The 23903-nt window shown below is 40.4% G+C and overlaps 4 protein-coding genes across 4 annotated transcripts; 1 reads left to right on the top strand and 3 right to left on the bottom strand.

Annotated features, from left to right (window-relative positions):
• Positions 1-10: 10 nt before the first annotated feature.
• On the top strand, positions 11-2688 carry rabl3 (RAB, member of RAS oncogene family-like 3). The gene is made up of 8 exons (XM_019882402.1): positions 11-131; positions 509-600; positions 682-811; positions 900-1014; positions 1112-1262; positions 1496-1567; positions 2219-2257; positions 2389-2688. The coding sequence occupies exons 1-8, from the start codon at positions 26-28 to the stop codon at positions 2443-2445; spliced, it is 762 nt and encodes a 253-aa protein (XP_019737961.1). The 5' UTR covers positions 11-25; the 3' UTR covers positions 2446-2688.
• An 803-nt stretch (positions 2689-3491) lies between these two features.
• Positions 3492-6156, bottom strand: LOC109523326 (mast cell protease 1A-like). Its single transcript, XM_019882400.1, has 5 exons — positions 5629-6156; positions 5364-5508; positions 4968-5106; positions 3929-4198; positions 3492-3834 (listed from the first exon to the last, which is right to left on the bottom strand). Exons 1-5 carry the CDS (start codon positions 5720-5722, stop codon positions 3670-3672), a joined length of 813 nt encoding a protein of 270 aa, XP_019737959.1. The 5' UTR covers positions 5723-6156; the 3' UTR covers positions 3492-3669.
• Positions 6157-6299: 143 nt separating this feature from the next.
• On the bottom strand, positions 6300-7902 carry LOC109523265 (UDP-glucuronosyltransferase-like). The gene is made up of 3 exons (XM_019882289.1): positions 7896-7902; positions 7489-7744; positions 6300-6859 (listed from the first exon to the last, which is right to left on the bottom strand). Exons 1-3 carry the CDS (start codon positions 7900-7902, stop codon positions 6577-6579), a joined length of 546 nt encoding a protein of 181 aa, XP_019737848.1. The 3' UTR covers positions 6300-6576.
• Positions 7733-13586, bottom strand: LOC109523324 (UDP-glucuronosyltransferase-like). The gene is made up of 5 exons (XM_019882398.1): positions 12617-13586; positions 10670-10801; positions 10423-10510; positions 9009-9228; positions 7733-8199 (listed from the first exon to the last, which is right to left on the bottom strand). The coding sequence occupies exons 1-5, from the start codon at positions 13478-13480 to the stop codon at positions 7917-7919; spliced, it is 1587 nt and encodes a 528-aa protein (XP_019737957.1). The 5' UTR covers positions 13481-13586; the 3' UTR covers positions 7733-7916.
• Positions 13587-23903: the final 10317 nt, after the last annotated feature.

Below are 23903 nucleotides of genomic sequence, written 5' to 3'. Positions count from 1 at the left end.
CCAATAGTATTGAAGTACATTAAACATGGGCGGGTCTTATGATGTTTTCTTCCGGGACGGCACTGTCTGCTACTCTTGTCACGTCATGGCTTCACTTGACAGAGTTAAGGTGCTAGTTTTAGGCGACTCCGGTAAGTACGTCCTTTTTGAATAGCATAGTCTTCAAGACAATGTACTTATACATCTTATCATGCCTTTCTCCAAAGTAAACTGTTGTGCGGCAATTTATAAACTTCCATAGCTTTGCATGATGTAGCCTTGTTATACTGGTTTGTTTATATACAAGGCAAGTGAGGCTGGAGGCTTAACGTGTTTAATTAGAACATTCCAAACCTTGGATGCGTATTCGATTTTTTCCCCAATGCTGTGGTTATCACTATATTTTCTATTAACTTAAATAATGATACAAACTACAACTTGGCTCCATATAAGTGTTGTTAATATTCAAGGAGTTATTGCATTCCATTCAAATTCTCAGTGTTTTACTTGCTGCTCTGTCTGTCCACAGGTGTAGGTAAATCCTCCTTAGTACATCTTTTGTGCCAGAATCAGGTTTTAGGAAATCCATCATGGACTGTTGGATGCTCAGTAGATGTACGGGTAAGTGTACATTTAATTATATAACCAATAATGCTGGTGGCTTATGTAATCGACCATGGTGCATTGTATGTGTTTTTCCAGGTCCAAGACTATAAAGAGGGAACCCCAGAGGAGAAGACGTACTACATTGAACTATGGGATGTTGGGGGCTCTGTCGGCAGTGCCAGCAGTATCAAAAGCACACGAGCTGTGTTTTACAATTCAGTCAACGGTAGAGTTGTGTCCCTGCCACTACAGTATTTGTTGGCCACATAGAGCTTACCTGTCCTTTGTTAGTTTCACCAATCTTATCTTTTCAGGAATTATTTTGGTGCACGATCTGACAAATAAGAAATCCTCTCAGAATCTCTATCGCTGGTCACTGGAAGCTTTAAACAAGGATTCCTCTCCAACTGGGGTCATTGTCTCGAATGGGTATGTTTTTTTTTTTTGTTCAGTATCAACCTTAGGTGATGTATATTTTTAGTTATCTATGAGTAGAGAGTGATACTGCATTCTCTATTTCTTGCAGTGACTATGACCGTGAGCAGTTTGCAGAGAACCCAGTGCCATTGCTTCTCATCGGCACTAAGTTTGACCAGATTCCTGAGAACAAGCGGAGTGAAGTTCTCACGCGGACGGCCTTCTTGTCTGAAGACTTCAACGCGGAGGAGATCAATCTCGTATGTCAACCTTTTTTTTATTTTATTTATTACTAAAATTGTTTTTAGAGCTGCAATAGCTCGCTACTGAATCTACATACTGACAACTCAAGAACTATGGTGACCTCTAGTGGTTCGTGCATGGTAAACGTTCAGAATCCAACGACAGATAATAGCATCCCTTATGTTCGTAGATCAACCAGATCCACCATCTCAAAGGGTTTGTGTCTGAAAAATGTGCTTTGTTTCTACAGGACTGCACTAATCTAAGATACTTGGCCGCAGGCACGTCCAATGCAGTGAAGCTTAGCAGATTCTTTGACAAGGTAAAATGGACTGAGACACACAGCACTTGTTGACATGGACTAAAACTTATTTAATCTTCATCAATTGATCATCTAAACTAGAGCACCGGTCCTAATTGGTCCTAAAATATATGTATTATATTTTAGATGTTTTAATCGGAAAATTGCAATAAATTTGGATTCTATGCCTTCAGTAATGACCTAATTTCCATGGGTTCCAGCTAGCTTGAAACCCTAATAAGGACAAGCACTTTTGGAAAAGCACATAAATAGAGGAAAGAGAATTAATTTAACTAACTTTTGAGGCATATTTTTTCAAACAATGTCGGTTGAACTCCAAATGACTTACGGGGCTTTACTTGTATGTGTGAGCATCCTAAAATGTTTTCGATGTTTGACTGTGCATCTCTAGGACATTGTTGACCTCAAGTGTGTGTGTGTGTGTGTGTGTGTGTGTGTGTGTGTGTGTGTGTGGGGGGGGGGGGGGGACTTTGAAAATGCATTTCTTCTACAGAGGGTAACTCCATAAGGGGGTGCAAATCCCCATACAAGAATTAAATGTTGACAAAAATCATTTCAGCAATGATGCTCTGTGGGGTCGCATGTTATGCAGATGTCAGAAACCCGGTCCATTTAAAACGTGATGATCTTATATGCTGTATTTCCAAACAGGTGATTGAAAAAAGATACTTCACAAGAGATTCAAGTCAGGTGAGTTGTGCCTTTATTTCTGTTTGCTTAAAAAAAAGTTGTCGTTCCGCTATTGTGCAAATATTGTTTAGCTTCGCAAAAATGTCCTTCTCATGCCTTTAAGTATAAACGAATGTTATGTGTCTCTGCAGATGACAGGCTTCACAGACCGAAAGCGCTTCAACTTCAAGAGTTTGCACTATGACTAAATGCGGTGTGTGGTCTGGCTTTTACAAATGTGGATTTCCCCCAGACTTGTCTTGCAATTGCCGTTAAATGCATTTTCACTTTTGTTTATTCTTTGTACATTTATTCATTTACAATGGAACCATTCATTTTTATTAAAGTCCTGTGTAAACCAGTCAAACATGCATACTGTCTTGTGATCAATGCTAAAGCTATTGAAAATGTCTTCTTTTCAATACGTGTTCAATAAACCAAGTCAAACCAGAGACTATTTTTGTTCATATAATTTAAAAGAAATGTCCTTGAATGGCACATTTATTTTGATGATTTAAAATCATTTTAAATGTATAATAATAATCCCAAAAATAAACATAGTACAGCCAATTTTTAAATTCAAACCTTTTTGTCAGGAAATAATTGTTATAGTTGAAGACTATGCAAAACACACTTTCCTCTTCTCAGAATCATTGAATGTAGATAAATCACCCATCTACTAATTTTGAAAAACTATTAAAATATTCTTAAAACAATTGTAGTTCATATTTTGACAGAGACAATTAATCTGAGGATTTCCATCCATCCATCCATCTTCCGATCCGCTTTATCATCACAAGGCTCGCGAGGGGTGCTGGAGTCTTTCCTAGCTGCCTTCGGGCAGTAGGCGGGGGACACCGTGAACCGCTTGCCAGCCAATTGCAGGGCACACATAGACGAACAAGCATCCGCACGCACACTCACACCTCGGGACAATTTAGAGTGTTCAATCAGCCTGCCATGCATGTTTTTGGAATGTGGGAGGAAACCGGAGTACCCGAAGAAAACCCACACAGGCACGGGGAGAACAAGTAAACTTCAAACAGGAAGGCCGGAGCTGGAATCGAACCCTGCACCTCTGAACTGTGAAGCAAACACGCTAACCACTCATTCACTGGGTGGCCCACGCTTCTGAGAATATTAATGTTTCCCTTGACAAAGGGCAGCTGAAGGAAGAAGAATCGGCAAAGCAGACATATATGTGAGGCCACACAGCTGACAAAGCACACTCAAGTCATGTGCTTTTATCTTGCCTTCCATTTATCTTTATGCAGTACAGTATTGAATACAGGTGGCGCAGACAATCCTAGGAGTTGTGTGCACTCCTTCTGAATGAACAGTACCTGCTCTGCTTCTTTTCTAAGAACTAAGAGCTGTTACGTCTACATGTCATCTACTCAGCATTGAACAAATGAACAAATACTGCGGTGGGCTCATGCTGCAACATTCCTCCGCATCACTTTCTTAATCCAGGTGAGGAAGGGGTGGATTTCAGTGAAGACATGCGGAATCTTGCGATCACTGCAGTCGTCCAGGTAAACGAAGGCTGTTATTCCTTGAAGATCGGTGTCGCAGATTATTGGTCCTCCAGAATCCCCCTTGAACGGATTAGACATATGCTTTGTTGGTGATTAAACAGTATAAAGTGATGCATGAGCCCAGGTTGTGGTTTATAATTGACGTCTGCATTACCCAACAAACCCCTCCTTTCTTTTCAGGCCTGGTGCACATCATGTGATCCGACTGAAAATAGTGCTGCCAAACTTCTTTGCATTCAAAGGGGGATTGTGTCTTCTCGATGGTCTCCTTCAGTACATCTGAAGTAGTCCCGGGCTGGTTTTTTCCACCTACAGTTTGGCCCCAGCCAGCAACAATACATCTTGTATTGTCTCGCAACGTCTTCCTCCTCTTGGGCAGTCCAATCACTTGGACATACTTGTTGAGTGTGGCGTTACGTTGCAACTGAAAGAGAGCAGAGTATGACAAGTTGTGGGACACAATCTCAGAATTTTATCGTCTTCGAGCTGCAGTTTTTAGCTCTTTCAGCCCAGCTTCTTTGCATTTGAATGCTTTAGGCCAGTGGCTGTCCATTTTTTTTTTCACACCACCGAAAAAAAAAAAGCTTTACTCTCATAACCATCATTAAAAATAAGGCAGTGGCTTTGTTACTATGGGTAACATTTTTTTGTATGCCATTGTAAAATTTACGCAATACGCACACACGTTGCCTAAATAGGGAATTAAGGGAGTCAAACTAATTCTTGTTGCGGGCCACATAGTAGAGGGATTGCTAACAAAAAAAATACTTGCAATATCTCAACGTTTTTACACATATGTGAAGACAAGTAGCATTTTTGTCATTTTAAGATGAAGAAACATGTAGTCAATGCACATAATTTGCTTCGGCGGGCCACATAAAATAATGCAGTGGGCCGGCTCTGGCCCCCGACTCTTGAGTTTGACACATTGACCTATAACATGAGTTAAATAACAATTGTACTTAAATTATAGTTTAACAATCTAGCAGTGCCAAAAGATTAAATGCAGCTGTATTGTATTTAAAAAAATGTCACAGTAAATGTAACCGGCAGAATTTGAACATTTGATTCAGTGAGTCTTTTGAGTACCAACAGTGGGAGCCCTCACATCACACATTCACATAGTGCATAGCACTGCTTTCGATGTGATTTAAATGATGTTTGACATTTTAACATGACTTGTTCGTTTTTACCTTAAGTAGCATCACGTCGTTGCTGTACTCTCCAGTGTAATTTGGATGACGATGGAACTCGTCCACGTCAATACGTTGCTGGCTTTTCTCCCGCTTGCGTATGTTGTGTGCCCCGAGTATGACTGTCATTGGCTCATTGCTGACAATCAAAGGAACAAAGAAACATTTCAAATAAACAGGATGAAAGTTGTAGGTTTTCTTTTCGTGCTTACCTTGTTTCAATATAGTTTCGACATGCTCTTAGCTTCCTCCCACAAACCAAAGTAAAACAAGTGAATGTGTGGAGAAACATCAAAATCAAACTCCATATTTCACTTTATATTTGGATGTGGGGAAAACAATGCCTGGTTGAAAACATTGCAGAATAGATGAAGTGGTACCAGTCTACAAACTCACAAGCAGTGGGCCGCAGTCAAAACAAAGTCTTTGCGAATTAGCATCCCGCCACATTTGTAGGCTCCGTGGGAATGCAGTGATGCCATGTAGGGTCTGGAATGAGGCCGTGAAACCTTACCGCCCACTATACTGCTCCCTGATGCCGCTGATGTGAAAAAAAAAAAAAAAAAAAGAGGATGAAACTGACAGATTTTTTTTTCTTCATGTATTTGTACTTCAGTAAATGTAACTTCATGACTATGTACATACATTAATTTAATCTTACCTGAAAACCAGGAGAACAGCTGAAGGACAAATATGATGCAGTAAACATTCATCATGATTGCTGTGCAGGTGGAACACTGAATGATTAAACTCATATCCAAAGATAGACCCCCTAAGTCATTAACCCCCCCACCCCCACCCCCACATAAAGCAAAATAATGGGAGGTGCTTACACAGTGTGAGATGATGCCATTTTTTTTACGCCATACTGCACAACTAGGATTTAACTCATGTCAATAGTTGTTTAAAATGCATTTTCATTACCTTTCCAAGAAACGATGGTGCATTAAAAACACTGAGACACCTTGATGCTTAATTATCAAAAAGCTTGTAAGTTCATGTATTTATTTCATTTTTGAGACCTAAAATGTTTCAGTGTATAATCATATTTTAGTTTATATGACAATTTAATTTAAGGCCAGAGTCTAATTTGCAGTTTGCCTTCTTCTCATTTGCCTAATAGCCAGTTATGGTCACAAGATTCGCTTTACGACACATCTCAAACCTACGTTAACATGTATGTCCTGCAAATGGAATTAATTTTTGAATTCATGTTAACATTACAGATTAGATTGGTGCAGTTGACATCTTTATCAAACCAATCGAGCCATTTTCCATATTTCTACTTCTTATTTATAAAGTACAAAGGAGTGATGGAAGTTGGTCATTAGCTCCAACAAGAGAGTGACTTTATTTACTGTCTTTTGTTTTTGTTTTAAGTGTCACACTTTCAGTTGAGGAATTGAGCCCATCATTGATTTTTATGATCAGTCTTTTCTACAGGTGACAATAGAAGCTGTTCAGTAAAAGAAATGTATACAAAAGCAGATTAAGCTTCACCCTTTAGTCAAAAATTGCGACAGTGCATTCTTTCGAGATCATTTTAAAATGTTGTCGATCCACACGCACCACTAAAATTATTCCAGACTTAACATTAAACTCAGAGTGTTTACTCTACTTTCCTTTTCACCATAACCTTTCTGCAAAGCTTGTGGGTGCAGAACAAGCAGCATTTGAGAGTCAACCAAAGTGCAGTTAAAACCACAATCAACAGGAAGCCAATGACATCCAGGCTGTGATATTGAAACCAGTTCAAATTGTGTGCTGCTACACGTAGATGGGCAGCTCCTTTGTGTCTCATGACAAACTCGGTCCAGAAAACTGCCAGGTCCAAAGGTTGAATGGGGTGGTCCCGGTGTATCGCAGACAACTTCACCATCTTGTCTTTATAACTGCACAAGAGGAAATTACACATCAGCTCATAGTCAATGCGTATTGTAATGATGAATATAGCAGTGTTGGACACTTGCGAAAATTAGGAATGGAAAACTGCATTCACCACTGTATTACAGGAAACAATGTTTGGATGTTTGTCATCCCAACATACACACTGTGAGCGATCTGGCTAAACATGACTGTGCTCATTTAGTTCGGCAACAGAGACTCTCCATGATTCGCTTTTTAGCCACATATGTACATATGAAACTCAAAATACAGTTATTTATATTTTTTGCGGGGTAGTCTATTACATATGCGACGTTCCAGCGCCGTTCACACGCAAGTATGACTGTTGAGTCAGTGTGCAGCGGGGTTAACGGATGCACAGCGGTACATCAAAGCTCGAAAGCCTTATCTGGACTCGAGTTTGTTGACAGTCAAATTAATATATATATACATACATATACACAGTATATGGAGTGTGTGTTTTCAATTTTGGTTAAACTGCACATTGTACAGCTGTTTTTGCACCATGTTGACATCACAAGTACTTTTGTGAACACATCTCCACACGTCAGAGTGTCTGGTGGACACACAAAGCCACTAAAAGTTGGGTTACTCATACACATCAGAGTGGCCTCACCTTTTGTTGTTAATAATGTTATTCAGAGCGACCAGCAGTTTGTCTGTGGTCAGGTCGTAGACGGTGAGCTTCTCCGCAATGCCACGCGACACCATGCGGAGAGCGTTGTCCGCCTGGTCCCCAAACAGTGGAAGCATGAGCATGGGAACGGCGTTGCAGAGGCCTTCATAGACACCATGGCTGCCTCCATGAGTGAGGAACAATTTTGCCTTGGGGTGAGCTGAGGAGTAAATGAGAAACAAAAGATCAGTCTTTTCTACAGGTGACAATAGAAGCTGTTCAGTAAAAGAAATGTATACAAAAGCAGATTAAGCTTCACCCTTTAGTCAAAAATTGCGACAGTGCATTCTTTCGAGATCATTTTAAAATGTTGTCGATCCACACGCACCACTAAAATTATTCCAGACTTAACATTAAACTCAGAGTGTTTACTCTACTTTCCTTTTCACCATAACCTTTCTGCAAAGCTTGTGGGTGCAGAACAAGCAGCATTTGAGAGTCAACCAAAGTGCAGTTAAAACCACAATCAACAGGAAGCCAATGACATCCAGGCTGTGATATTGAAACCAGTTCAAATTGTGTGCTGCTACACGTAGATGGGCAGCTCCTTTGTGTCTCATGACAAACTCGGTCCAGAAAACTGCCAGGTCCAAAGGTTGAATGGGGTGGTCCCGGTGTATCGCAGACAACTTCACCATCTTGTCTTTATAACTGCACAAGAGGAAATTACACATCAGCTCATAGTCAATGCGTATTGTAATGATGAATATAGCAGTGTTGGACACTTGCGAAAATTAGGAATGGAAAACTGCATTCACCACTGTATTACAGGAAACAATGTTTGGATGTTTGTCATCCCAACATACACACTGAGCGATCTGGCTAAACATGACTGTGCTCATTTAGTTCGGCAACAGAGACTCTCCATGATTCGCTTTTTAGCCACATATGTACATATGAAACTCAAAATACAGTTATTTGTATTTTTTGTGGGGTAGTCTATTACATATGCGACGTTCCAGCGCCGTTCACACGCAAGAATGACTGTTGAGTCAGTGTGCAGCGGGGTTAACGGATGCACAGCGGTACATCAAAGCTCGAAAGCCTTATCTGGACTAGAGTTTGTTGACAGGAGTGTGTGTTTTCAATTTTGGTTAAACTGCACATTGTACAGCTGTTTTTGCACCATGTTGACATCACAAGTACTTTTGTGAACACATCTCCACACGTCAGAGTGTCTGGTGGACACACAAAGCCACTAAAAGTTGGGTTACTCATACACATCAGAGTGGCCTCACCTTTTGTTGTTAATAATGTTATTCAGAGCGACCAGCAGTTTGTCTGTGGTCAGGAGGAGTGTGTGTTTTCAATTTTGGTTAAACTGCACATTGTACAGCTGTTTTTGCACCATGTTGACATCACAAGTACTTTTGTGAACACATCTCCACACGTCAGAGTGTCTGGTGGACACACAAAGCCACTAAAAGTTGGGTTACTCATACACATCAGAGTGGCCTCACCTTTTGTTGTTAATAATGTTATTCAGAGCGACCAGCAGTTTGTCTGTGGTCAGGTCGTAGACGGTGAGCTTCTCCGCAATGCCACGCGACACCATGCGGAGAGCGTTGTCCGCCTGGTCCCCAAACAGTGGAAGCATGAGCATGGGAACGGCGTTGCAGAGGCCTTCATAGACACCATGGCTGCCTCCATGAGTGAGGAACAATTTTGCCTTGGGGTGAGCTGAGGAGTAAATGAGAAACAAAACGGTTTGAGTTCGAGGAGAAGATCTAGTCAATCATATCATCATGTTAGAGCAATCGATCGATCTGTATTTAGTAATTTTCATACCAATATGGATTTTAAATGGCTTTTTACAATGGCAAAATAGCCACAAAACAGCCTGAGTGGTAATGATATCAGAGTGGCTGAGAAATCCATTGATGCGAAAGGAAGGGGAAGGTATAGTGACTTGAATAAAGGAGCCATAAAAACATGCGAAGGGAAAAAATAAAAAGCGGCACCAAGTTGCCAATCTTAGTGGATATGTACTGTCCAATTAAACTGCTTGTTGCAATTTTCAAAGCATATATTATTTATCCTCCATGAAAAAAGACGAACAGTAATGCTTTACTGAGGAGCTGAGGCCGTCTGCATGTACAGTATTGTATTTCCGTATGTCTGTATTATTCTGCCCCCAGGTGCCAAGGATGCAGACACCAGAAGAGCAAGAGCAACACAATGTCATTCGTCGATGGCACCGCGAGATTGGCTGCCTTTACAGCAGCTCCTATACTTTTTGTTCTTCTACTTCTTCCTTTCATAGTTTTGCTGCTGTAAATTGGGAATTTCTCCATTGTGAGACGAATAAAGGTTTTCTTATTCTTCTTATTCTTAATGTCCATTGAATTTAAGAACCAAAAGAAAGGCAAAAAATAACACATTTCTTTACATTCTATTTAATTATGTCACTGCTGTGTATATAGATAGATAGATATTATTATTATTTTTAATAGAAAGTACAATTTTGGAGGATGGTCATTTCTAATTACCGGTAACCTCATAGCTCAAGGCACCATTGTAGTATAATGGACTCAACCAGAAAGAAACCTATTATTAACAGCTATTACAACCATATCACATATGTAGACTGTTAAGTTCAATATACTTTACAAACACACGCTGAAAAAAATGGGGTGTTGCAGGCCGCTTGTCAAGTGCAGATGATGAAGAAAGATGTAAAGATGAATTAGAAATAAAAACCAAGGGTGGACATTAAAATGTCACTTGAAAAAAAATGATTCAATCATGGGGTCATTAAATTAACTTAGATTTATTTCATTTAACTTTACTTAAATCTACTGGTTTACTTTTACATTACTTAAGTTAATTTAACTATGAAAGTCTGCATAATTTTGGCCATAAAACCACACCTACCTAAAAGATCATTCTGAGGTAGCCACTTCATCAGTTTGACATTTTTGGGAACATTTTTCAGTTCAACTCCAGTGTATCTCCACAAAACCTGAAAAACACACACACACACACACACACACACACACACACACACACACACACACACTTCACTGCATGAAAAATCGGATCATTATGTAGTACTGTATGTAGTGTGAAAACGTAATCTGTAGTGTGAAAATGTCATTTATTGTGTAATTGGTGCCATTACCCTCTGTGGAATCTGCCGAAAAGCATCAAGGAATTGTTGTGCTTTTTCCTCCGGCATAGAGGACACCATGGAGCCCAGGGTAAAGACGATAAAGCCATGCTTCCCCGAACCTTCCACAAACTCCTCCAAATCCTGCCAGGACCAAACAAGGCATTATTGTCAGCACACTGGACGTAGAACAAATGTGTTTTCCAAACATGCTTCAATATTTCGGGTTCAATATCAACTAATTAAAAGTAGTCAGCAGTACTGTTTCGACACTGCGGATTCTATTCGGTGTATAGCCACTCGGAATCCCTGTCAACACTGGGCATGGTCCAGATGGGTACTTTTCATACACATTGCAAGACAGCTGGGAAAAAAAAAGGTTTTTTAACAGCATTTTATCTGATAAACATTCAAACAAGATTATAAAAGTAATCCCTTTATCCCTAATAATCCTTACTGTTGGTATTCGAATGGTGAGCTGTGATTTGATTAACTACTCAAAGAGTTGCGATTAAGTGTTGTGGTTGGGCTCAGGCACTGGTCAAAGAACTGTTTTCCTGATCTTGATAGAAGGTGCACGTAACTTGATACTTATTTCATTTTTCATAAAATTGTGACAGTAAGTGAAGTGAATTTAAAGTGACTCTCACTGCTTATATTGACAGTTTACATTAGGTGTCCAAAATATGGCTCAGGGGCCATTTATGGCCCGCTGTCCATTTTTAAGTGGCTAGCAACATATACTAAAAATGACACTTGTTAAAAATCAAATTGCTTTTGATACTGTAGAGCTTTTGTAAAAAATGTAAAGATGCAAATTAACTATTTAAAACTAAACTAGTAAGATTTGTCTTCATAACGCTGTGATGAGTAAAGATTATTAATTCTTTCAAGCAAAAATTGCTTCCTCCACTTTCTGATCTGTGTCAAGTTCCAAATTGTGAAACGAGCACAGGAATGATTGCCAAGTAATTGCTTTCAAAATGGTCATCCTACCACAGATTGCTCCTGTTCTGGTTTCTGAATATAGAGATGGAATTCAGATGCTGTTTAGTGCAGTGTAGATATTTTCTTGTGGGGTTACAGGGCCTGTGACCACCCAAAATGTTGTAAAATTCCGAAACTATTTACATTATAGAAAACCTTAAAATACAACACAGTCAACAGAAAGTTCCGAAGCAAAACCAGAATCTGAAAAGGCCCTAACACCCCTGATGTTAGATTTGTGATTGGATGTGAGCGTCAGGGGCTGGGACCGCAGTATAGATGGAACTTTGGAACGTTTGGTGGTGCAGACAAATACCATTCGTCCAACCACTTGTCTTCTTTTCATACTCTAAAGAGACAGAATTGTACTATGCTGAAAAAAATATCAAGGACACCATGTACCAGTCGACGCCTACACCACAGATACTGAGAATTAAATGTATTGATGTGTGCAGATTGCTACGGACTTGCTAGTCGAACTTGACTGGAAGAAGTTTTGCTCTGACTAATCAATCAAAGGATGTGAAGCTGACATGATTGATGGCAAGTGCTTTGGCCCCATGAGGACGAATTTGAAATCTGAGTGGTTAAAGAGCCAGTTACATTCCTAATCTAGGGTAGTTTACATCACATTTGCTAGCACAACTGATTCTGATGTCTCTGGGCAGAATAGATTGACATGGCTGAAATTTGATTGGACCAAAAAAAAAAAAATCTAACACAGATTGTTACAATACAAGACAATTTGATGGAACAAGTATTAGAATTTTAGATAGTAAATGTATGACAGTGATTTTGATTGCATTTCGGCCATAAAGAGAGAGAGCCTTGTATGCTGGGACTAACTGGCCACCACCGAAGGTCTAAGCCTGATGTTGTAAAGAGGAAGCACGTGCTGTTGTAGTATCCATAATTTCCCTTGAGCGAATCCAGATGTGCCACGACGATGGCTTAAGGAGTTTGAATACTCACTGCAGGCAGAGGTCGCTGCTTTTCGCAGTTGATGCCGCCAATGAAAACCATGTTGGGCATCACAGGTTTGGGCCAGTCAAAAACAAAGTTAGATCTCACGAGCCAAATATCTCCGTGGCTCAACAAATTCTTGTAGGTCATGCTTTCCTCCACATACTCGCTAACCAGCTCATCAAATTTGGCATACATGACACGACACAAATAGAACTCCACCAGAGCCATGATGTTGTTTTTCACCCTCTGTGGGAAGGTCATGACGTCTGTGTTCCCGGAGAAGAATTTGGGAACATAAGACAAGGGAACGGGGCACTGGTTAGCCTTCAAATCCATTTCACAGGGAAGTACATGCATGAAGTAAACGGCTGGAATTCCAAGGATACGAGACAGGATGGGGCCGCAAGGGAGGAAAGGGTCTGTCAGTACCACATCGTAGCCTTCAGCCCTCAGTTGACTCAGCACAGGCTGCTGGTTGAGAAGACTTCGACAGCCTTTTGCCTGGAATGACGTAAAGTTCACCAAAAGCTCCACGTTGAAAAACAAATCGGTGAATGCCGGCGCATTGACAAAGACGCTCTCCTGGAGCTGCGTAAACGAGCCGTCCAGCTGGGTTTTGGTGTAGGGCACTTTGTAGACCAGAGTCCTGTAGCCCTCTGAGCTGTTCATCAGCAGACTGCTTTCAGGCACCAAAACCACCATCTCGTGTCCTCTGTGCATCAACTCCTTGACCAAAATCTTCATGCTCAGCCAGTGACTCCCATCCACGGGAATAACGAGCACTTTCCCCCCCTCGGCTGATCCCAGAAAGGAGCAACAAAGCACAGCCAGTAGCCCCAGAGCGGAAAACCACACCCCGACACTCCTCATCCTCCTCTCACTTTAAGCTCAAGTAACAAAACAACAAAAAGGAATGCCAGACGAAGTGGTAACTTTTTCCAGTTGAAGTGTATGTGTGTGTGTGTGTGTGTGTGTGTGTGTGTGTGTGTGTGTGAGAGTGAGTGAGTGAGTGAGTGAGTGAGCATGCTGTGTGTGTGTGTGTGAGAGTGAGTGAGTGAGTGAGCATGCGTCCTGGGAGCTGTTTTATCAGGCATCTATGGAGTATGACATAATCAAAGCGAGATGGCAGGGTATAAGATTACACCAGTTAATCATTTGCTGTCGTGCCCTTTTCTAATTAGTTTTGTTTTTGTGTGCGTTTTTTTTTTTTTAATACACGCGTGTCAAGTTCTACTTTACTCATTTACAATTGGGTGTACTATGAAACTTGGCACCTTTGCAGCTTGCAGGGAGGAAGCAACGCATGCACTCTGTCAAACATTTAAACAGGCAAATACGTTCAACTTTCTTTTGTGACATTTTTGTATCATTCATGCATCGAGTGTGTTTTATTTGCCTCTCATTAGTCAGTAGTTGGCTAAAGATTTGCAAGTCATGAGGGCTTTGCTTTCAGCTTATACAACCGATTTGTGCAAAGCAGTGCAAAGTTTACTTTGAGCATGCCTTTCCCCTTCCCCCGCCCCCAAAATAAGTGGGCTTGGCGGCCCTCTTGGCCGCATCGCTTACTTTTTCGTCACTCTCCATTGGCATTTCCTTCTTATCTTTATGGGGGAATTTGTTGGCATCGGTTTATCACGTCACCTTTTGACACAGACGCAACTTGAGACGTTTGAACTTCAAATTGCACTTCTAAGGCAACTTCAAGAGTAAAAAGTATTTAAACAAACAAAACAATTGAAAATATAACAGTAAAGTGGTTTGTATTCTTGTTGATGTTTTATGTTATGTGTTTTTTTTGTATGATTATTATTTTATGTTAAATGTTCTGTAAAACGATTTGTTACAGCTGCAGCTGTTGTGAAAGCGCTATATCAAGAAAAATGGATTGTATTTATGATGTAACATCATTAAATGCGTAAATATTATTGAATATGTTGAATGATTGGCTGTGAGTCACATTTCAGTAAATCTGTCTGTCAATGTGCGATTGGGGCTTTAACACACAGGTTGTGCACAAACCTCAGTAAACAGCCCAAAAGAGCGAAGACTTCTATTGTTCAATATGTTACAATGTGGCTGTTTGATTCAGTGCAATTTTGACCTTGACTAGCATTACAAGTCAAGGTCAAAAACATCTGACGAGTACTACTATTGGTTAATCTCTCTGTTACTATTTGCATAAGTCAGGTATGGTTTACCAACGTGGACATTTTGGTACTTATCCATACTAGTAGCACAACCGAGGTCTAAAATGCTTTACTGACGCTACCAGTGGCATTTTGGTGCTAGCAGTTGGTTCCAGCAGGCTACTAGCGCACGACACATGCATACTCGAAGGGTCTAGTAGTGTTATTAGTGCAGTACAGTAGTTTACTTGTGTATTAACAGGCCAAAAGTGGCAATCATAGTGGAAAAAAACGGTACGAATAGCAAGCAGTTGTTTTTCTACTTAGCCCCAGTTGTTGTACAACTTTGTTGAAGAGTGCACTATGGACCGTAAGATATCAAGGGTATTGTTTAAAAGCTCAGTGTGTTCAATGTTGTTTCTACATTAAATATTAACACGTACTGTAAGTTGGAAAAAAAAAACATTGCGCAACCAGCCTGCAAGGGGCAAAAAAAAAAACAACAAAATAATATGAGTGGGCTAAAACTGTTTTATGTTGATAATGTAGCCAAATTAGGACAAAATGAGAAGTAGAAGGGACAATGTGGAGTGAGTCAGTCATTGTATCAGCCACAGCTCTTTCGGATCAAAATAAATGTACATTTTAATATACCAAAGTGAGTCAAAGAGTAAAAAGTGTCATCAGTTTGCTCTTGAGTTTTTTTGCTTGTGAAAACCCAATAGCTTGGATCAGAGTATTACCTATACTGTAGCAGGGGTGCCCAACCTTTTTTTTAAGATAAGATAAGATAAGAAAACCTTTATTAGTCTCGCAATGGAGAAATTCCCAATTCACAGCAGCAAAGTTATGAATGGAAGTTTTGACCGAAGATCTACTTTTTGATCAACCAACTTCCAGCGATCGACCCGTTACCGTACATGCGCAGGCACTTACACACGCATGCCATGATGAGCAACTGCCATAACGGCCCCTAAGATGAATGAAACCGAAACATAAAGCAGACACATGAGTTTGTGGGTTTGTGAAACGGAAATCACTGCCTACCTTCGTCGAGACCTGACGCGGAGGCGTGGGACGCACTTTTGCCGCGTGTTAACTATTATAGCTCATGTGTACCGTTTTCAAATGCTTCTCTCGGCCCTCCAGATTGCCATTCTTTGCCAGTGCCCTCGGTGAATTGTTCTTGAAACAAATATTTATATTTTCTCATTTATATACTTTTTGTTCTTCTACTTCTCCCTTTCATAATTTTGCTGCTGTAAATTGGGAATTTCTCCATTGTGAGACAAATATAGGTTTTCTTATCTTAAACTCTGAATGATAACAATAAAAGAGAGCGCAATAGCTCTGATCGCGAGCTGTAATTGCAGACTGCTGAGCGTGAACAACTTACGGTAATGTAGGTCATGTGCCACCGTAGGTTAAAGGTAACCTGCGTTCTTATTTTATTTTTTAAATACTTTTTGTGAAAGTGAGTCTGATCGGATGCTGAGGATGCAGTGTGCACTAACACAAAAATATATCGTATTAATAACACGTACACAGACACACAATTATTTATTTATTTAATTAATTCTCTATACGATCGGCTTGGGACCAGTCCGCGAGCTACCAGTCGATCGCAATCGATGTATTGGGCACCCCCGACCTACAGTATGTTAGCTTGCTTGCTAGCTACAGTGTTTTATTGCAGGAAAAAAAAACACAGTCCTTCGTTTCTGCTTGGAATGTCGGGGTTTTTTTTTCTCTCAAAAGTCAGCTTATTCCAGTGCTCCCACCCCTTTGAAACGATGGCTACATCATTCATATCCTAGAATGACTTGCATCCTCAAACACAAACTGTTGAGTTGCAATCTGTTTGAATTTAGTCACACGCACGCACGCACGCACGCTCGCACGCTCGCACGCACGCTCGCACGCACGCACGCGTATCGAGTTGCATAAAAGAAGTGTGCGTGACTGTGGCTTGTCACTTTTGAACCTGCCTTCACCCATCCCACGCGCACCCTTGCACGCACACTTCCTACGAGCATTGTTCAGTCGCGTGGGAAACCATCAAAAAAAGAGGAAGCAAACTTTAGAGGGTTGGATAACATCAGACAAACAATGTCATTCGTGGAATTCTCAACGTGCTGCGGCGTGCTTTGGCAATTAACAGGAACAAAGCAAGGAATTACATTCACTGTGGCCTTGTTTATAAGTAGCCATGAGAAAGTAACAATGTTTTTTCAGTGGCTAGGCACTCACATGGGCAGCGCGTTGCCAACTGGTGAACACATCTGCCACACAGTGCAGAGTTCCAAGATTCGATTCCGGTCCCAACCTTCCTGTGATGAGTTTGCATGTTCTTCCCGTGCCTGCGTGGGTTTTCCCCGGGTCCTCCTACATTCCCAAAACATACAGAGTGGGTTAATTGAACACTCGAAATTGTGCTTAGGTAAGATTGTAATTTTAAACGGTTCTTTGTCTGTGTGTGCCCTGTGACTGGCTGGCAAACAGTTCAAAACCCTAAAAATGTCAACAAAACTCTGCATGCAACCTATTTTTAGTTTCAAAATAAAAAATGGCACAGAAAACAAGGTTGTCGAGAACAGCTGGTTTTATGCATGCAACTGTTACATATTACAACGCCGGATATCATTTTGGCCAGGGGTGTGAAATTCATTTTTGTCGCGGGCCACATTGTGGTTACGGTTATGACTGTAAATGTTCTGAAACCATATAAATGTTTAATCACCTCCACATATTACATACACAGCGAACAACAAATAGATGGATAACTAGTTTTGACTTCAGAAGTCAAGAAGAATGGAGTGTTCAAACATGTAATTATGACACGTAATTATGACATTATATATGACAATTTGAAATTCTGGTTCAGACTTTAGCAAGCATCATGGAAGTTAACATGCTTGAATTGCTTTCGCGGGCCACATAAAATGATCTGGTGGGCCAGATATGGCCCCCGGGCCTTGACTTTGACACCTGTGATTTAGGCTATATCATTCAGCTGTGCTTAGTTTATTTCATCCTGCTGGCGTTCCACCATTGTGGAGGTGCATGTTTTCTTCACGCGCTGTATTGCTTTCGCAACGTAAAAATGGCACCATGTCTCCTGGCTACCTGACGTCATTTGACTCATCGTTAATAAATAAATAATTAAATATTATTGTGGGGGGATGACATCATCTTTATTTTAGTGTTTGGCGCCCTCTGCTGTACAAAAGCCCGAACCCGCATTTAATAAATGCGGGTTCGGTCTTTTGTACTCACATTATAAATTTTATAATGTGAGTTAATAAAATCAGATTGCTTCATCATCTATTTTCCGAACCACTTATCCTCATTGGGGTCATGTGCTGGAGCCTATCCCAACATCATTATAAACATCGTCATGATAATAACAGTTATATTAACAATCATGGCTTTAAAAGATTCTCGGCGGTAGTTCAAATGTATGTGTGTGGTTTTTTTCCTGCTTAATACAATAAATGTAACAAAATACTGCCTCAAATTCCAAGCTAGAAACATGTAACAGATACCAGATTTATTACTATTACTTTTTTTTTAAATCCATTATTCTGGGCATTCTAAATTGGGGTCACCAAAACGATGTCCGTGGGCACCATGGCAAAGATTTAAGAGACAAAGTCTTTATTTTTATCTGTTGATGACACAACACAATGCAAGTTTATTTGAGCACATTTATTTCATAAATGTGAGTGAAAATGGTAGCCCTTCACATTTATCAGTACTCAATAAGTAAGGAAATACGACTTAAAGTAAGCCTTGTACAATAGTTTCACATTGTGGAGTGGCAGTCGCTTATCCGCTCATCATGTGATTCAATTTAGATGTTGAAGCGAATGACCTCCCACAATAGATCAACCGTAACTTATAATGAAGACAGAAGTTTACCAATTTAACGCCTGGTTGTTGCTAAAAGTAACCACACGAGGACGCCATTTGCCCCTGAAAGAGAGATGCTCATTAATGGCTATGACAAACAGCAGCAAGACAGTTTAGAGCCAAGATTTTAACGCAGAGTGAAGACATTCATATTAATATTGCAATATATTAATTTCTGCAGGCATGATTGATAACTATGTAAAGCTTATGCTCGTCACTGCACCCCTAAAAACAGGTTAGCACTAGGGTAGCCAAATATTTATTCCAAAAGGGCAATGTTTGATTTTTAAATGAACATAAAGACTATGACACTATGTCAAATATGATAGTACAGTATTTACAAAATAGTAAAGTATTTCCAAAGTTTTGTTTTCCCGTCATACTCATAGTAAAATGCAAACAGCAGCGCTATTGTTAGGACCAAAGCCCCTTTTTTTGTGTGTCAAACAGCTTGTCGTCGTGGGTCAAAACATGTGCTGTAACAAGAGAGTGTTCGTCTTTGTCATTACTAATTGATGCTGTAGCAGCTCATGCACTAACTTCACTTGCATGAGCAATATAAATCAGCAACAATGACGGCCTGTGTCCCCTATCGTCAGTGTGAGCTCTAAAGTCTTATTCAGCAACTTGCAGTGACCGGCCTATTCATTAGGTACCACTTGCAACATCCAATAAGATCCAGGAAATGTAAATATATGGAAATGTTCATATATTTAAAGCACTCGTAATGGATAAACATGTCATATTAAAACAGATTATATTTATTCATGTTCAATACAACTGAACTGCATTTAGACAGCTCTTCACACAAGTTTGAGATGTATGCCAGTACTGTACGTGTAAAACACACGCTTCCAATTGTTGCTCTTTTTAGGTGTGACTGAGTGATGCAATTGATTGGTTAATTCTATTTTGCTGACACACCAGTCTCAATTATCTTTGAAACATATCTTGCATGAAAACAAATAAGAGGCAATAGCTAATCAAGGTAAACGTATTTGAAGTTCACTGCAATCCAACAGCACTGCTTTGAAACCACGATTGACCTATTTTGGTGTCATTACATCAGAAAGCTATCATCAGGTGAAAACAGCACAGGACAGCCCATACATTTACACAAAGCTGGAAGCGTACTTGCAGTCTGATAGCAAGTGTCAATAAGGGACAAAGAAATACAAGCTAAGCGGTTTAACTCCACTCCCACTTTTCTCTCACTCTAAAAGGTTACATGAGGACGTATAGCGGACTGTAGATTATTGACCCAGTTAGCTGCCAGCAGCCTACCTTCACCCATAGCATTCAGTCAGTGTGTACATTTTCCAGTGCGGCTCCAGATTAATGATGTGCCAGAGACACAAAGTCAACAAGAAATGCTTGACTCAGGGCCTTTAAGGTTCTGAAAGAAATGACAGGCCCTCTTCTGTGTTGATGATATGTATGACATGCTTGTAACTCAAATCATTGTAAATGAATGGAAATGCCATTAATTTGTTCTAGTCTACCCGGCAAGAAACAGCAAAATTTCAGTTATGCCTTTTTTTTTAAATGAGGAAAGTCAAACTCTACCATATAATACTTTATACAAACTTACAGTAAATTTGTACTTTATAAAAATTTATAGTAATAACAAATAATAGAAATAACCACATTTTTGGCGCATCATGACTAATTCACTGCATCCGTTCTCGTGCGTGCAATTCAGCCATTGGGTGCAGTTTAATAGCCAGGCAGTCAAAAATAAATTGAGGTTGTTGCAGTCATTCTTCACAGGGATAGATACTATTTTGTGACTATTGTTATATTGTCTGTCTCCATGTGTTTGGTGCACAGTTTGTGTTTAAATATCCATTGCTCAGAGGGGAAGATAAAAATGTTCTTTGCATTAATATGTTCTATGTGGCTCCACCAGTCCAAACACGTTTTTCTGTTTTATATGGTGTTGTTGGAATATGTTTCTGCAACAAAATCCACATGTTTTTATCCATCTCTGGCAGCGGCCATTTTGCCACTTGCGATCTGAAACCGACATCAGTTGCCCAGGGCTCAGGTAATGACCAATGACAGCTCACCTTGTCACATGACCAATCTCAGAAAATAATCCAACCCTCAGAAAACGACTAACCTTATTGAACACAAGGTGCAATAGAAAGTGGATGGATTGATGTGGTCTTGCTACACCAGAGGCTGCACTCATCAAGAACCAAGTATTACCTTTTTTGGATTTTTTTTTTAACTCATTGGAAGACTCATATTCCATACAAATCGATTTGTTTTGCTGACAAAAATGAGAGAACTTCCATCCATCCATCCATTTTCCGATCCACTTATCCTCACAAGGGTTGCGGGGAACCTATCCCAGCTGTCTTCGGGCAGTAGGCAGGGGACACCCTGAACTGGTTGCCACCCAATCGCAGGCACACACAGACAAACAACCATCCACGTTCATACTCAGACCTAGGGACAATTTAGCGTGTTCAATCAGCCTGCCAAGCATGTTTTTGGAATGTGGGAAGAAACCGCAGTACCCAGAGAAAACCCACACAGGCCCGGGGAGAACATACAAACTCCACACAGGGAGGCCATAGCTGGGATTGAACCCGGTACCTCTGCACTGTGAGGTCGACGCACTAACAACTGTCCCCCCCTTACCGCATGAGAGAACTTGTCATGTAATAACATCTACAAAGAGCGTTTTCCATCTGGGTTAACAGTCAGCACATTTACATGCACACCGACTCCTCCAATTGACACCCGGGCCTCTCTGTAGTTGACATGCATGTTATTTGCTGACATTTTAGCAAGATCTTGAATACTACTTACGGTGCTTACATTACCTGTTCCCACGCCACATTCTCATGCTTGTGGTGTCACGTATCATTCCCACAGGACTCATACACACAAGTTCACACAAATGCACACAGCCCCGGCTCATATGAGCCACTGGAATAGAGCCCCGTGTGTTTGTGTGTGTGTGTGAGACTGTCATCTGCATGACAGTCTGCAGACACAAAAGCTTTTTGTATGCCAGAGTGAAAAACCAAAGCAATTAAACATTAAACGCAAAATGGGCGTTGCCTCAAATGGCCCTTTGAAGAGCAAATTATGCTGGAAAGCCACATCAGTCGGTAAACTATAGACTAGGGATCAGCAAAATAGTGCCGGCGGTCACGGGGTTGCCCTGTGGACCACATTAGTAGCCTGGGGGGCCTGTTCTAAAAATAACTCACCAGTGTTGGGACATTGTGATTGTCTCGGAATGTTGATGAACTTCTAAACTGTGAGGTTCACCACTTGTCCAGTATTTGTGCAACCATCCGGAGAATCGCTGATCTTCACCACAAAAAAACAAAGAACAAAAAAAAAAAAAAAAACATGTATATATGGGAGACTGATTAGCACGTCACAGTGCAGAGGTTGTGGTTTTCGAATCCAGCCATCCTGTGTGGAGTTTGCATGCTCTCCCCATGCCTGTGTGGGTTCCCCGTGTGGTACTCCTGTTTCCTCCCAAAAACACACTTGGCAGGTTAATGGGAGTTTAAATTGTCCCCAGCTGTGATTGTGAGCGCAAATGGTTGTTCGTCTATGTGAGCTCTGCGATTGGCTGGCAATCAGTTCAGGGTATACCCGACCTGTTGCCTGAAGAAGAGCTCGGATAGGCTCCAGCCCGCCCACGACCCTTGTGAGGAGAAGCGGATCAGCTGATTGATATTATGAAAACCTGAGAAACAAAATTCAAAGTACTTCTATTTCTGATTCAAGAATTTTGGAAAAATGTGTTGAGCAGAACTATTATTACTACAACTAGGAGTCTTAGTATCTCATCTTTATATTTTCTTCTGCAGTGTTGTGTAATCCAAAGTTACAAAGTTTACATCACGTTTGGAGGTCTGCTGCCAAACAGTTTTTGTGGTGGAAAGCCGGATCGGAGCTGGGAATTTTGCCAAGTCAACAGTGAAGGGACCAAAATATATCCTCCTTCTCACATTTATCTTGTCACAAGGCCTTTCGTACCTTGAGTTTTACATACGTGATGAAATGTGTTTTGGTTTTTGTTTTTTTTTTCTTTTGCTTGTCATAATGTATACTCAGGTGAGCAGAGATGTTTTTAATTTTAGAGCAGCATGCTGTCAGTAAATAAATCAGTCTTGCTGAATTGCTTTGACCCACTTTACTCTGCTATGGGCTGCTGCCATCATCTGTGATCAGCAATGCAAAGCACACACGCACACAAATATACACACAGCAGCTGAGCTACTGTACAAAGTTGTTGTCAGCATTTTTCCATCAAAATAGTCAGGCAGGCCTGTTGTTTATGTTGGCTTCCTGTAAAAGATAATTGTGCCTTTTAAATGATTTCGGGGGACTATTTTGAGGCACGTCTGTGTCAACATGGAGAGCTTGTTTTCCAGCAGCCATCAAAACATTTTCAATTGGTCTCGTGTGCATTGAGGAAAATAAGTTTACTAAATGATGATCCATTTAGGGTGTTTGCAGAACTGTGTGTCCAAAAACACACAAAATGAAAACATTCATGAACATCAAGCATTTGTGTATTTATCAAGTTTATTCACACAAGCAAATAACTCAAGTCAGGACTGAAGCATTGAAATCCAAAACTTTTTGGTATACTTATTTGGGTAATATTGTAGTCAGAGTGCATAATGAATGGCTTTTTGAAAAGGTTACAGCCAGTGACTTATTAGAAGACCCAGCAGCCACATAGGGACTTTAAATATTGAAAAGATCACATAAATGACAGTAACTTTACATATATTTTGGTTACCAATAATTGTATTTTATAGATCCCAGAGAGGCAGTGGTTATTTTATCAGATTATTTATGAAACCTTACAACTAGCAGCGTAACGAAAACAGACTTGAATCGAAAAATAGGTTTGGATTTAATTGAACTGAATCGTGACACGAATGAATGGCTCGGGTCTCAATATAGCTTTGAACCAGCCAATGACTCCATCAAAACGTTATACAGTACATCGGTTTGATGTTGCTCGTGATTTGTTGTTTCTTTGAATTTCTTTACTTGAATAGTTTGGGATTTAGAGGGCTTGGAATCCAATCATAATCCCAAATCGAATCGCTCCGTTTAGAAATTGTACCTCTCTCTCGAGATGCGTATCGAATCATCTTTAATTGGGGAGCTGCACACCCCTACTTAGGATACTTATAAAGCTTTGAAAAAAAAAAACACCAAAGGAAAATAAGAGAAAAGAAAAATCTGTTGAACCTAATGTTACC

The sequence above is a fragment of the Hippocampus comes genome, unplaced genomic scaffold (genome assembly GCF_001891065.2).
Source record: "Hippocampus comes isolate QL1 unplaced genomic scaffold, H_comes_QL1_v1.1 scaffold111, whole genome shotgun sequence".
NCBI classification, from domain to species: Eukaryota; Metazoa; Chordata; class Actinopteri; order Syngnathiformes; family Syngnathidae; genus Hippocampus; species Hippocampus comes.
This window is presented reverse-complemented; position numbering and strand designations above follow the sequence as displayed.

Coding starts and splice junctions, on each gene's coding strand:
- rabl3 (XM_019882402.1), top strand. CDS start 26: ATGGGCGGGTCTTATGATGTTTTCTTCCGGGACGGCACTGTCTGCTAC. Junction 601..681: donor GATGCTCAGTAGATGTACGG/GTAAGTGTACAT, acceptor GTGTTTTTCCAG/GTCCAAGACTATAAAGAGGG. Junction 2,258..2,388: donor TCACAAGAGATTCAAGTCAG/GTGAGTTGTGCC, acceptor GTGTCTCTGCAG/ATGACAGGCTTCACAGACCG.
- LOC109523326 (XM_019882400.1), bottom strand. CDS start 5,722: ATGAGTTTAATCATTCAGTGTTCCACCTGCACAGCAATCATGATGAAT. Junction 5,107..5,363: donor TTGACTGCGGCCCACTGCTT/GTGAGTTTGTAG, acceptor TTTGATTGTCAG/CAATGAGCCAATGACAGTCA. Junction 4,199..4,967: donor ACGACGTGATGCTACTTAAG/GTAAAAACGAAC, acceptor GCTCTCTTTCAG/TTGCAACGTAACGCCACACT.
- LOC109523324 (XM_019882398.1), bottom strand. CDS start 13,480: ATGAGGAGTGTCGGGGTGTGGTTTTCCGCTCTGGGGCTACTGGCTGTG. Junction 10,802..12,616: donor AGCAGCGACCTCTGCCTGCA/GTGAGTATTCAA, acceptor TGGTCCTGGCAG/GATTTGGAGGAGTTTGTGGA. Junction 9,229..10,422: donor ACCTCAGAATGATCTTTTAG/GTAGGTGTGGTT, acceptor TTTACTCCTCAG/CTCACCCCAAGGCAAAATTG.
- LOC109523265 (XM_019882289.1), bottom strand. Junction 6,860..7,488: donor AACATTATTAACAACAAAAG/GTGAGGCCACTC, acceptor CCTCTTGTGCAG/TTATAAAGACAAGATGGTGA.